We start from the raw sequence: 14179 nt of genomic DNA, 5'->3' as shown, positions 1-14179 counted from the left end.
AAAAAAAAAAAACAAAAAACGTTGAAGAAATGTTCCTACAAATTTTCCATATCAGCAGAAAATGTACATCGCTTGAGTTTTATCAATGAAAATGTTTTAAACAGAAGTAAAATTGTTGGAAAGGGCTTTATATGATTTTGAATTAAAAAAAAAACAACAACTGCTCAACATATACTACTTTACAAGCTTGATTTGTAAACACAACCATCACCATATCATGTAAAAGTTGTGTTTTCCTTATTGTTAGTTTGGCATGCAGAAATACAACTCATGGCACACAAAAAACACAAACTTCTCTGGGAAGACACTCAGATTATCCTTCTAATATTTTATTGGCATATACACAGTTTTTACAACAGCAATTCAAGCAAATTATTGAGCTCAGTGATGACTGTGGGTTTCTGGGAGGTCTGGAACAACTTCACCCGTCTCCAGAATGACGTCACCCTAGGCAAAAGAAATAAATATATCAATCAATGCGAAAAATGAAGAGCTCAACACTAAGTCAGTGTGATACATTGCCCTGTTTAGAGCATAATCTTTACCATTGCTGTGGACAAAGTTCACAAATGAACTAAAAAAGGGCATCAATAACACAAACACATTTATTACACATTCATACTTACAGGGAACAGTTTGGGTTTCAACTCCACAATGCCATATGGTTTGCTCTGTGGGAAGACATGACATTATTTGTATATCAATTTAAAACCACGTTTAAAATTTTCATCACTACCCAAAGATTCCCTCAATATAAAAAATACTGGTGTAAACGGTAGAGTTTGTGCATCATATTGCTTTTATCTATGTACAAACCTAGGTAAAGCCCTAACAGCAGCACTGTGTAGTTTTAATATTCCCTTCTGCACCCTTGCTGCTGATACAGTGCACCAGGCTTGTCAAAAAACAAGACAAAATCCAACATTATATATTTTCTCAACCCAACCCAACACCCAATCATGAGAAAACATCTTTCCGTATATCTAAGACCAGTCCTGTGCACAATGTCCTTGGCAAGGATTCTATGCTCCCGGTTACAGGTAGGTTAGGTCCTGATTCTAACCCATGTAATAACCCTTCCCAAAATAAAATTGTTTAACTTACAGCAACATGGTATTTCACATAGTAGTGAACAATCCAGGCAGGGATCAACAGCCGCGTTAGTGTGAAAACACCACCTTTGTATGCTTTGTAGGTCTGTAAAGAAAATGTATTAGGACAGGCAGTTATTAAGAGGAAAAAATAAAATGTCAAATGAAGTGCGCCCCCTTGAAGAAAGGCTCAAGTTTTTGTTTGTTTGTTTGTTTTTTAAGTCTTCACACTTCTCTGATTGTCAAGCATCAAACGTCTACATTTCAATAAGCGACCAATGTTCATCGGATAACCTGTCCACGCAAGCGGGTAAAGATTAAAACATTCGTTTAGACCAGTTAGACCTTACTTCAGAATAACCCAACGAGTGCAATGTTGCAACAACATAAAGCCTCGAGTTTGCATCTTCGGTTTCAATATAATTCGCCGCTAACGCCGATGGTTGTTTTGCTAGCTTATTAGGTAGCGTTAGCATCGCGTCAGTACTCACGTAGAGTCTCCACAGGCTCTTGGGCTCCAGAAACGAAGCCCAGAACTTGGCGACGGCGCCGAGCGGCTTCGGCTGTATGACGGGCTCCCTTGCACTCAGCTCCTGGTCCTTCAACCACTGTCTCCGGAGCTTTGCCAGCTGCTCTAGACGGAGCTTTTCGTCCGGCGTGTACCCAGGCATTGCTTATTTCAGGGGTTGTTCAACCTCAGGAAGTCTACAATGACACCATGGAGGACACTTTCCTGTTAAACGCGTCGGCGTCGGCGAGGAAGAGAGGAGCTGTGGTGAATGCAGATATTGCGACACCTAGTCTTGCGGAGGAGAACATCTTTTATTGCAAAGTGGTTGAGCGGTAGAAAATGGTGTGCATTTTGGTCGTTGCTTCAAAAGTCAAAACGTTTTTTTTTTTTCATGCGTGCGTAAAAAACGAATAAAAAGAAATGTGACTATGACTTTTGTAAAAGTTCACCTTCGTCCCTTTACCCTTAAAAGTAAAACAACAGATGTGGCTTTTAAAAATTAGAAAATATATTTTTACAATTTTTTTTGAAGAAGAGAGTAAATATTTTTAGGATTGTGTGAAATAAAGAGAGGGCGAAATACCGTTTCTTTGGCACATGAAAAGCTTGCAAGATTGCTATTCATTGTATATTTCGTACTCCGTACAATAGGTGGCAGTATACTATACAGGTTTCGCATTTTTACTCACCATTACCCGCAAACGAAGTAGTGGCACCAGCATGAGCGGTCATAAGATTAGGCAGAGTAGTTATACATGTGTAACTAACTACAGTGTCGTCGGTCGTCGATATATGTTTTTTTGTTTTTTTGTTGTTTTTTGTTTTTTTTGCCAACGTTAGCTGGCTACTACCTTAGCAGAGACGTAAGGTAAGAGTGGGTTTCCGGAGGGAAGTGTTTACTACTAGTATTCATATTCAGTCAGATTAGTGTTACGCGTTAGCAAGCATACTATTAAAAACAACAACAATATAACACTTGTTTCCTGTCTGCCCAGTTCAATTCTTTTTTTTGATTGATCCGTCGGTTATGTACTGTAATCTCACTTAACACTGAACGTTAATTAGCTGCGTTTTCAAAGTCCACTCAACGCGCGAGCTAGCTGACTAGCCAGCATTGTGTAGCCTTTTAAAGTGGTACGTAAAGGCGACAGCATGTTGTGACCAGGTACAGTTTGTGTGCTTTATACCCAGCTGTAGAAAATGGAAGAGAATTACGACTCGCAATATTGTACTCGATCACATGCTCCATATACCACTTCATGTAATGCATGTTGTGGCTGGAGCAGCAAAAATACAAAAATATGCAAGCAAAGTCAAACAAGTCTCTTAATTCTTGTCTTGAAAAGTGCTGTCCAACATTTCACATGTTATGACTACATTATTACTCGTGGCTTAATCCTCCACTGTATCTATATTCACTGAACTTCCTTTCTTTCTAACTCAGTAGAATCAACCCTTTTTTTCTACATTATACTTATTATTTACAGTCACCTTCTTACATGCTAAAAGTCACTTAACAGTGTAGAGTTACGTCAACAATAATTTACCAGTGTGTTAGTGATACATGAATACACTTTCAGGTCTCCTGCTTACAGTCACATATCATGTATTTGACTAGCACATTGTCCATTCTCCGCCGCCAGACTTCTCACCTGTTCCCGCCCCTACGACCTCATCACCCCTGTCCTCCAACAACTCCACTGGCTTCCTGTTGTTGTCCACCGTATTCAATTCAAGATCCTCCTCCTCACCTTCAAGTCACTCCACATCCTGGCCCCTCCCTACTTGTCTGACCTCATTGTCCGTCACACTCCAAACCGTCCCCTCCGATCAACTGACGCAAACCTCCTCTCACCCCCTGCCAAAACCAAGTACTGAACCCTGGGGGACCGGGCCTTCAGTGTTCCCGCCCCCACCCTCTGGAACTACCTCCCCAAACACATCCGCAACAGTACGGAGCTCAATACCTTCAAGTCTGCTCTCAAAACCCACCTCTTCAGACTTGCCTACCCTACCTGACCCCTCCAACCCACCACACCTCCCAGCCCATATCTGCCCTCTCAACCCTGTCTCTTTTTAAGTGATTTTATTGATTTTTCTCTCTTGTGTTACATCTATTTTAATCGTTTATTTATTGATTTATCTTAATCTCTCGAGTTGTTTTATATTGTTATTTTTAGCTGTAAAGTGACTTTGAGCACCTGTAAAAGCGCTTTATAAATAAAAAGCATTATTATTATTATTTTCCCAGTTTGTGTGTGTACATGTCTGTTTTTCCCACATTGCATAAAACTAAGTTTCTCTCTCCCTTTTTTCTTTTTTCTTTTTTTTTTTTTTTTTTACAGAATTGTGCCAGACTGTGGATGGAGTCAAAACCAAAGCCTTTATTTTCTTGTCCAGTTGCCACGAGGATACCAGATTTAGACCATCAGCAAGGGCAGAATGGTCAAGTACTTTTGTAGCTACACAGATATCAAGAGCACATGGGACCATGTTGTCTCTGCGTTTTGGCAGAGGTACCCAAATCCTTACAGGTATATATAATGTTTACATTTTACATTTTATCACAGAGTGAGGGGAGGTGTCAAAACTCAACTCAGCCACGAAGATTTTTGTGTTTATTGTGAATGAGGGAATTTATAGAGGGAATATGAATTTTCTCCTAAAATGCCGATAACGACAACCTGAACGTGGAAACTGAAACTAGAGCGCTAGTTGCTGCACCGAGAGGCAAAAAGATTTTTCATTTTTCAAGATTTAGTCCAATCTTAGTGGTTGCTGATTGGTCTATTTCTGATTTCCTATCTGTGTATCAGCACCCATGTCCTCACGGAGGACGTGGTGTACAGGGAGGTGACGGCAGACAACCTCCTCCTGTCTCGGCGCCTCCTTATGAAGACCAACCGGCTGCCTCGCTGGGCCGAGGCGTTCTTCCCAGGCGGCATGTCTCGCTGCGTCTACATCATCGAGGACTCCATCGTGGACCCCGTCAACCGCAGCCTGACCACCTACACCTGGAACCTCAACCACACAACACTCATGGTAAGCTTTCCAAACAAATGTCCGCTGTGCTGTTTGTCAGTTTCGTCAGTTTCACCAGTTTCAAAAGTGACAAAGTGCAAGTAATCTTTGCAGTTAATTATTAATAGTTATGTGATGATGATCCATGATATGAGCTTTTTTTTTTTAACTTAGGTTGTATGTTAGTTTGAGACTGTTTGCTTCGCATTGGTCCTCAAAAGCTGAAATAAAAAGACTTAACTAGAATTATGCCAACAGTCCTGTTCGTTTGTTTTTTTTTAACAATGCTGTTTTGCATCCATCCTTTTTCTGTCACCGTTTCTCCTGCGCTCAATGTTGCTGGGACCCTGTTGTTAAAATTGCATTGAGCCAAATTAAAGGGGTCATCCTCCAGAGGACCTAGAAGGCCGTGAAAGGAATTTAATTAAGCCAGATTCTGGCATTGCTTCACTTTAATCAGCTGACTTCTGTTTCTTTAAAATACAAAACCAAAAAATTAAAGCAGGCCTTTAATCGCTATCTTGCTCACAACAAATGGAAACTGCTCTGCAACCTTCTGTCTCTCCTCTGTCATCCGGCAGTCAGTTGAGGAGCGCTGCTTATTCCGAGACTCTGCAGAGCTTCCAGGCTCCACCCACCTGAGACGGGAAGCTTGGATATCCTCCAATGTGTACGGTTTCTCCAGACCCATTCAGGTACCTCAACACTCATAAAGTCCCTTTGTCTTTGTGCACTGTTCACCAAGGCAGAGTGACTTGATCTTCACACTAAAGAGGTATTTTATTTGAATTAATCAGCATTAAGACTGTATATTTTCTCAGCATTATATATTTTCTCAGGGCCTTAGTGTGTTTTGACGGCAACACGTTGTGCAGCCAAAAAAAACAAATATCTGAGACAAAGATAGGAGTGAAGTCTGCCAAATCGCCTGGCAACCCAAAGAGGTTTTTATTAGACGATGAAGATGCTTCATTATCACCAGGGAGAAGATGGACAAGATGTTGGAAGACTAAAGCTTGTATTCTAGACGCTGCTCCCTTCTAATTCTATTTCCTGCATTGTGTTTTACCAGGAGTTTGGATTGGCCCGCTTCAAGAAAAACCAGGTGAAAGCTATGAAAGGACTGGAATACGCACTGACCAACTTACAGGGTACGTAAAAGAATAAGAATCAGAAAGGGAGATAAAGGAAGTTATCCCCCTTTCTAATTCTTCTAGTTACAGGTTACTACGACTACTAGTAGTCGTAGTAGTACTATATATTTGATTTAAAATATTGTACATTACAAAAATCTTCACAATGTACTTTCGAATGTTCAAACTCAATTTCATCCTCACCATTAATACCAGATGGAAAATCTGTTTTTCGTTTTTGGAAAAAAAAACTTTCACTAAGTCACTGTCTTTATCTTTAAATTGACTTGTTAGATTTTTATTGAAAACAAAAACCCATGTGAATATTATGTGAGGGGATACGCTGAGATAAGTAGTGCCAGAGTGAGTGCTAATGGGTGATGTTGTCTGAAAGGCCTTTGTTGTTGCTGTTGATGCCACTGCAGGAATTGGCATCAGGCTTTGCGTGGTGGTAAGTGTCACAGTAGCGCAGCTGCAGTTCCCTCCTTGTGTGTTGCGCCCACCACCTACTGTTGATGTAGGAATAGACTGACTTTAGTTTAGTTCTTATCTTGATTTACCCTCAGTGGGAATCACCTGATTGCAGCATTTCTGACTCTGTTCTCTCACTGATGTTGAGCTCATAGTCAGGAGGCGTGGATGTGTTTTTTTCTTATTCTGAAAATATTTGCTTTCCAACGTGTTAAACTTTTTCCAGAATAGAATAGAGTAGAATGCCATTATTTATCCCACATCGAGGAAACGTAATTACAGCAACATATAGTGCAAAGATGATGGATGGATGGATGGATGGATGGATGGATAGTGCAAAGAGAAGAATAATTATATTCATAATAAATAAATACAATAAAATATTTATAGAGTAAGAAAATAAAAACGACTACATTCATACTTAAACAGTTGATGTGCTGATCTCCAGGTGTGACACAGACACAAGCCTCCTCTCAGTGTCAGTTACTGTGTTTAACCATTGTGGGGCAGTATAATCACCCAGCGATTTAAAGCAGACTTGTGCAGCTTTGTGACCTCTATTATGCTCAGCTGCTCTCACACTTGTTTATTTCACGTGTTACTTTCAGTTTAAAAGTTTGTGCTTTTCCGATGGTGCTCTCAGAACAGAAACAGCTTTGTCACCCGCCTTTTTGGACAACCATCTTTGATCCTTGTAAAATTGCACCCTGGGGTCACATTTTAAACACACCGGCTGACAAAAGCCTCAGTGTCGCTTCCACCAGGAGATGCTTTGCAACTTTTGCACAGATCCTTCTTTTCGTCGTCCTTTATGAGTCCCCTGTGGCAACAAAGTAAGAGCAAATTCAGCAAATGCACAAACAAATCTACTTTGTTGTCGCGCAGACACAATTTCAAATTATTTAGGATCGCCCCTGGACACGCAGCATCTCGTTTTTTCAAGCAGGTCCCACATACAAACAACACAAAGACATGCATTACAATGCTACACAAAACACACTGCTTTCCAACTGTTTTGGTGACCCACCTCATTATTTTTTTTCCCTTTGGTGACCCACCTCATAGGAGAAAAAATATATCAAGGGATTTGTAGAAAAATGTACTTCAATGAACCAAAGCAAAGTTACAACACAGTATGTGTTTTTGAAGCCCCCACGGTGTTTAGCTCTTCATTGAAATGACTCGTAAAACACTGAAAAAATGGATGAAATACAGCTATTTGATGAGTTTTTTACTATTAATAACATTTCTTCAAGTTCAACAGGCTGGATTGAAAAGTTTAACGGTCCGCATATGGCCCCCCAGGCCATAGTTTGCCCACGCCTGGTCTAGTTGGAGGTGTTGGAGCAGACGGGACTTCCTGTCTCTCTCTCTCTCTCTGTGCACTCAGGAGAGACGCCCCAGCGGCTGCTCAGGGACTCAGTGAAGGACGCGTCGGAGAAGGCCAAGGAGGCAGCCAAGAGCCTGGCGTCGGCCGCCTCGGCCCCGCAGAAGCCACGGCAGTACGTGTGACGGTGAAGGTCAACCTGGCGACGACCCCAAAGGTCTCTGGTTCGAAGCGAGTCGCCCTCAGTGGCCGGTGTTTCCACAAAACGCCTCCACGCCTTTTCATTTCCGTTCATTCTGTCCTCACGCGAGACGACTGAACTCTTCCGTTCCTCAGCTGTTAAGTTCGACCAAATTCCCGACACTGTGACTGCGACTCCGCGTGATTTTCTTTCACGCAAGAGAGAGGGATTTCAGAGGAGTGACTCTGAACCTCAGTGGATCAGAAGGCAGACGCTGCCTTCGCTTCCTCCGCTGAGGGGAAATCAGACGATTGCAAAGTCATTTCTTCCTCCGGGTCAACGCCACGATGCGTTTACGCATTTCTGCACCGTCGTCCATGGCGGTGTTTTCTCATTGTGACTGTGTCATGTCATTTCCACCTCACATCTAAGTTGATATTCAGCAGATATTAATTTGTATTTCAGTATTGTAAACATAGAAAATGATATAGTGGTATCATTCCTTCTTTGAATAGTTTTTTTGATTTCTGCTGCATGATGGATCTATGTTGCAACTTGAAATGATTTTCTCAGATTATTTATTATTCATATCAAGCAAATGGAGATTTATTTTAGATTTATGAGTCGGCAACCGAGATGCTGGGAAATGTCAAAACAGAAATCTGTTCATCTTAAAATGAAAGAACTTTGGTTTTTCATTTTCAGCCGACTCTAAAGCAGGTAGTTATTTTTTGTCTTTGTTTCGTTGTTTGTCTTTTTAAATAAAATGCAATAGGTTTGCTAAGTTATTCAAACGATCCAGTGTATTTTCTCTCCGCGCAAGCACTCACACGCAAGCAACTTTTTTTTTTTTAACGTTTGTTCTTGATATATTTTGATCGAATTCCAAACGAGCTCAGCCGCACAGCTGCGCAAACTGAACAGGAAGCGGCGTCGACTCGCAGCCATCTGCACGTTCCTGCTGCTCAGCTCGCTCAAAGCGTGTCACCGCTCCGGTTCAAAGTCAGACTGCACCAAAAAAAAAGAACAAGAAAAAAACAAAAGCAATAACCAGACGGTGAACATTTTTTTTTTTTATGTATAAAACAGTTTAATTATATTACAATGGGAGAATACACAATACCGTCTAGTGTTGCTATAGATAGCCAGCACCAGGTACTAGTGTGCACTCACTCACACAAACAGAATGAAACAAAACAAAACAAAAAACAAACAAAAAGGAATTTATATACCATCTTCTGAATGCATGTTACACAACTGCTGAGAAAAGGACATATTCACAGGTCTCTGGCACAGAACTCTCCCTGCTCTGTCCTCACCCTCCTCCACCTCGGCTCACCCTGCTCCACCTGTACAAGTGGGAAGGAGGGCAGGGGGGGGGGGACCCTAACGTTGCTGGTGGAGTGCCCTCCCTACCCCCCAAATCTTAAAAGAATCAAACTAAAAGGGGAAAAGAAAGGCGGGGGGGTCTGGAAAGCAGGAAGCTGACCGGAGGCCTATAAAGTACTTAAAGCTATTGGGAATTACGTAGAGAATCTCTAATCATTTCACACGGGAGGAGGATTGGACAAAAATGAAAAAGTGACTATTCGTTCGGCAGGAATAAATTTCTCGTAATGTATTTTTCTTTACTCTCTTTCAAAGCACCATTTTAAATCTGCAGGGTCTGCGCGTTGGCACTCTGCTCAATCTGCTGTTGTGCTTCTTGGGCGACGGCGACGCGCCGCAGTAGATCTCCGCAACACCACGACGTTAGAGCCAGACATCAGACCTCGCGCACTTGCTCCACTAGAAATCAATCTCTTTAACCCCCCCCACCCCCCACCCCCATCTCACCCACCAACCTCCAGGAAAATAATAATAATAATCTCTCTGACTCTTTAAGCTTGCTGAGTGAAAAGCTCCTTTTCAAGAGAAAAAGAGCCCCTCCACCTTAGCAGTCCGCTAATGTTAGTACAATCTCATTTTCTTTCTTTAATTACTATCGTTAAGAAAATAACTTTATTTATTTTTTCTCCAAGGCACATCATTAAAATCATTTCCACAAACAGCAAGTTCCTCCCAAGTTCCACCAAACACAATGTTCCCATGACTAAGTCGGCTTCTCCCTGTGCCATGTGGATTTTTTTTGAACTGAAAAAAAAAAAAATCTCTAATCTCTTATCTGGTTCCTGGGCTCGTCCCGTTCACTTTGTCCGTGGCTTCTCTACCGGGGAGGTTCTGTGCAAGAGGTCGAGACCGAGTTGTTCGCACGACCAGTTCACTGAATCACCACATTATTGTGTTTTTTTTTTCCTGTTGTTTTGCTACAAACAATCATGTACAAATTTCACATGAATGTAAACTCTCAATGACAAAAATAAAATAGGAAAAACAGCTTTTTTTTTAAAAAAAAAAGAAAAAAAAGAAAATCAACACAAAGACGGCCCTCCTGCAGTGTATGGAGAGAGTGCAGATAGGAGGGGTTTCAAAAAAAGAAAGAAAAAAGTCTAGAGTTGGTCACCAAATAAAAACGCACCACAGAGTCAAAGAGCAAAAACCACCTGCTTGTCTTATAAACCCCCCCCCCCCTCCCTCCCACCCTCAGAAAGCACAAGGTGGTCATATTGCTGTGTCTCAAAGAGCTCCACCCCCACCCGATCGAAGGGTAACACTATTTGTGGGACGGACCACCGGGAGCGCAGGAGGATAAACACCTTTAAGCTGCCATGGATTGGATTGTTCTTATGTCGCTCCCCCCTCCCAGCGGTGACTCCCAGTTCGACCGACAAAAAAAAAAACAAAACAAGGTCAACGCGTGACGAAAGAGGAAAAAAAAATAACAACGACAAAAAAAAAAGTACACAATGACATCACAACGCTTCAAGCCCAGACATTTTTGAAAACCCTGTTGGTGACCATGAGGGGCGACTGGAAGCTGCCATGGTAGTTCACCAGTGTGTGTGTCTGTGTGTGTGTGTATGCGTGCGTGTGTGAGTGAGAGTGTGATAGAGGCGTCGTTGGCAGACGGAAGGGTGAAACGTCTGGACAAACGAGGGCGGTGGTGGCTTCTTCTTCTTCTTCTTCTCCTCTTCAAGTGGCCCCCGACTCTCTCACTCATGGAAGCGTTTTGGCATGGTGCGGCCGGGTGTGCCCCGGGTGGGATGGAGGGGTGTTTGGGTGGGGCTGGGTTGGCCGGGTGGGGCTTGCAGGGGTTGGGGGTGGGGGTTATGACCTGAGTAGGGAGACTTGGAGGAGGAGGAGGAGGAGCTGGCTGGAGGTGGAAGGCTCATCAAGGCACAGTGTGTCAGCAGGAGAGTCACCCGCGGGTGGGGGTGGGGAGATGGGGTGGGAGGGGGAGCGGCCAGTGTATCGTCTTCAATGCCCCTCCCCTGCCCGACCCCCCAATCCCCCACCCCCACTCTCCCCCCAACAAGCCTGGCCTCAAGTCTGTCTCTCACATATACGCTATGTATGTGTGTATATATATATATATATATATATTCATATATAGGTTCGATAGATGCACTCGCTCTTTTTTTGTCTTTTCGTTTAGAGGAACATATAGGAAAATATAATACAAAAATCCAATAGGAGAAATATAGACTAGCATGGCTGCGGCCGCTTTGAGCGACCAGTAGTTTCATGTACGCGAGGGGTTGCTTTAGGTTTTTCTGTTTTTTTTTTAAGTCCTTTATAGTTTTTATTTTTTTTATCTTTTTCAGCACAGACCTGCCTCGGTGGCCTGAGCTTATTATAATATATATATTTATTTATTTTTGTGGGTGGGAGGAGTTAGGACGCCAACATATACAAGGGTTGCCAGACGCTGAGGCCTGAAATCAAAATGGTCAGAGAGCGACAGAAGCGCCTCCTCCGTCAATAGGGACTACTGTGCATCAGTTCCTCAGCAGAACCCAAGGGAAGAACCTTTAGTCCTGTTGCACAAGCGCTAAGCTGGCAAGAATCACGGCCTCCGCAGGAGAACACGTCAGAAGAGCTGCCCCCCCCCCTTTTTTTTGTTTTGTTTTTGAACTCCACGTTGGCAGCTTTGACTTGTTAATCAACACACAGCGCAGTCCACACACACGAGAAAAGGGGGGGAAAAATGAGTGGATAAATAAATAAAAGTAACAAATCTATGGAGAAAGTGGGAGTTAGACCGTCCACTTTTCTGTGAGCACACCCGCCTCCCACTTGTATTTGGCCGAAGGTTGAGGAAAAGTCTCCCATGACATCAGAATCATATTCAAACACTCAAGTGCCCGCCTGCTGTGTTCGATGCTACATCAGTTCGCTACTGAGGGAAAAAACAACTCCGATTTCAGCTGAGTTGTCGGAGATTGGAGTTGAGGAGTTGTAAGGCGACTCCTTTATTCTTCTGTGTTTGTGTGTGTCTGTGTGTGTGTTTGGCCCAGTCGCCCATCCACAACACAGGGTGGGATAGTGTAGTGGTCAGTAGTGTGGAGTAGTGGTTGGGTTGGGTTGGGGGGAGGGGTAATCGGTTAGACTGGGGCAACAAATTGGTCAGGAGGGAAAAGGTTCCGATCGCTGTGGAATCGACCGATCGAGACTGTCGGCCGTCTGACGTGTCCCAAGGACCTTCGAGTTGGACACATCACATCTTGTTGCGTCCAACAAATTAATCGCTACTTCCTGTTTGTGGACAGGAAGCTGTAACTTCGGCTCCAACGGGAGTTTTTCTTGCTTTTTTTTTTTTTCTCGAACTTAGATCGAACTAACAAGATGTGACGTGTCTGAAGGCTCCGTTATCTTGGTTTCCAGCGGATCGGCATTTCCGACCTCTTCCAGTTCTTTTATGCCGGGTCAAGCCGACACACTAACATTCCCGATTCATTTTTCCTCTTTAAGTGTTTTGGAGTTTCGCTGAGTTTACAGCAGAGCAAACTAGAGGAGCTCTTTGACTCTCTACGACCCTGCTTGTTCATTATTAGCTCATAGAGTTGTCACGATTCTCCTCTGACATTTGCTCATTCTCTCTCTCTCTCTCTCTCTCTCTCTCTCTCTCTCTCACACACACACACAGACACAGACACACTTTCTGATTGACAAGTCAAAGCTGTTCGCCATACCACAGTCGTGCCCGCTGGGACCAACAACATTCTTGCTCTGCTCTCTCTGAGCCTTCACCAACCCTAGTATATGGGGGTGGTGTTGGGGGTAGTGGTGTGGGCAGGGACGGGTCAGGACGTGTCAGGAGGAGGAGCCGGCAGAGGGTGAGGTAGGGTCAATGATTTGGGGTGGGACTGGGGGGGAGGGGGGGGGGGTTGAGGAAGGCTAGAGTGGCATTGCAGCCCCGTTGGAGGAAATTCTGGGGGGTGTTCGGCCGCCTTGGAGGGTCTGATGGAGGTTAGCGGGCGGCGATGGCAACTGCAGATGGTGGAGGTGGAGATGGAGGGCGGGGGTGGCTGGCTGGCTGGCTGGCTGGCTGGCTGGCTGGGAGACCCTGCAGAAGCAGCGGCGGGCGTCCCTAACAGTGGTGCGGCTGCAGTCTGTGGGAATGTGTGGCGGCTGTGTAGCTGGTGTCACTGGAGCTGCTCTGGAGGCTGTAGTGGTCCTCCTCCTCCTCCTCTTCCTCCTCCTCTTCCTCCTCCTCCTCCTCGCCGTCACTGATGCTGTCCACACTATCGACCTCCACGGGGGTGAACTCGGTGCCTTCGATGTCCACCTCTGTGCGCAAAAGAGGGCGAAAAAAGAGAAGAGAAAAGAGAAGTTGAGTAACGATACATTTCGTTACGTTACGTTAAGCCGGGTTACGTTACGTTATGTTAAGCAGGGTTACGTTACGTTATGTTAAGCAGGGTTACGTTACGTTACGTTAAAACGGGTTATGTTACGTTAAAACGGGTTTTGTTACGTTATGTTAAGCAGGGTTAGGTTATGTTGCGCTACATTACATTAAGCCAAGTTACGTTACTTTAAACCAGGTTATGCTATGTTACATTAAACCAGGTTATGTTGCGTTATGTTATGCTGGTTACGCTACGTTACGTTAAGATGGGTTACGTTATGTTACTTTACATCAAGGTGGGTTATGTTACATTTCGTTAAGCCATGTTATGTTAAACTGGGTAACGTTATGTTAATATGGGTTACGTTAAGATGGGTTACGTTATGTTACCTTACGTTAATATGGGTTACATTACGTTACGTTAAATTAAGATAAACTTTATTGTTTTACTCAAATGGTGACAGAAATTGACGTAATGATAAAATGAGCTATGTTATGTTATGTTATGTTAAGATATACTTCATTTTCTGTCACAAAAGGTGACAGGAATTCTTTTGACAAGGCTCACAAACACATTCATACAATTCCCATCAAGACACACTGACATTAAGAACAAATTTAAAAAATAAAATAAAAACAGAGGAAAACAGAGGGGTTAGGGGGAGGTGAAGGGTGCGGGTTGTTTTTTTTTTTTTTTTTTAAACTGACTGTGG

The 14179-nt window shown here is 43.3% G+C and overlaps 3 protein-coding genes across 4 annotated transcripts in view; 1 reads left to right on the top strand and 2 right to left on the bottom strand.

Moving 5' to 3' along the window:
* Window positions 1–313: 313 nt before the first annotated feature.
* ndufb6 (NADH:ubiquinone oxidoreductase subunit B) lies at window positions 314–1849 on the bottom strand. Its single transcript, XM_076031801.1, has 4 exons — window positions 1583–1849; window positions 1105–1197; window positions 627–671; window positions 314–447 (listed from the first exon to the last, which is right to left on the bottom strand). Exons 1-4 carry the CDS (start codon window positions 1760–1762, stop codon window positions 382–384), a joined length of 384 nt encoding a protein of 127 aa, XP_075887916.1. The 5' UTR covers window positions 1763–1849; the 3' UTR covers window positions 314–381.
* A 448-nt stretch (window positions 1850–2297) lies between these two features.
* Window positions 2298–7874, top strand: prelid1b (PRELI domain containing 1b). 2 transcript variants are annotated; one of them, XM_076031790.1, is made up of 6 exons: window positions 2298–2470; window positions 3948–4136; window positions 4419–4644; window positions 5205–5318; window positions 5696–5774; window positions 7618–7874. In XM_076031790.1, exons 2-6 carry the CDS (start codon window positions 4045–4047, stop codon window positions 7737–7739), a joined length of 633 nt encoding a protein of 210 aa, XP_075887905.1. In that variant the 5' UTR covers window positions 2298–2470; window positions 3948–4044; the 3' UTR covers window positions 7740–7874. The 2 variants fall into 2 exon arrangements, with proteins under 2 accessions (XP_075887905.1, XP_075887897.1); XM_076031782.1 differs by lacking the exon at window positions 2298–2470 and adding an exon at window positions 3413–3553.
* Window positions 7875–8799: 925 nt separating this feature from the next.
* mxd4 (MAX dimerization protein 4) overlaps window positions 8800–14179 on the bottom strand; it is a 29989-nt gene continuing 24609 nt past the window's right edge. Inside the window, exon 6 of the mRNA XM_076031770.1 lies at window positions 8800–13405. Coding sequence (XP_075887885.1) covers window positions 13206–13405 — 200 coding nt within the window. The 3' untranslated portion in view covers window positions 8800–13205. The remainder of the gene's footprint in view (window positions 13406–14179) is intronic.

The sequence above is a fragment of the Nelusetta ayraudi genome, unplaced genomic scaffold (genome assembly GCF_046127955.1).
Source record: "Nelusetta ayraudi isolate G7.1 ecotype Tasmania unplaced genomic scaffold, CSIRO-AGI_Nayr_v1 ptg000004l, whole genome shotgun sequence".
NCBI lineage: Eukaryota > Metazoa > Chordata > Actinopteri > Tetraodontiformes > Monacanthidae > Nelusetta > Nelusetta ayraudi.
This window is presented reverse-complemented; position numbering and strand designations above follow the sequence as displayed.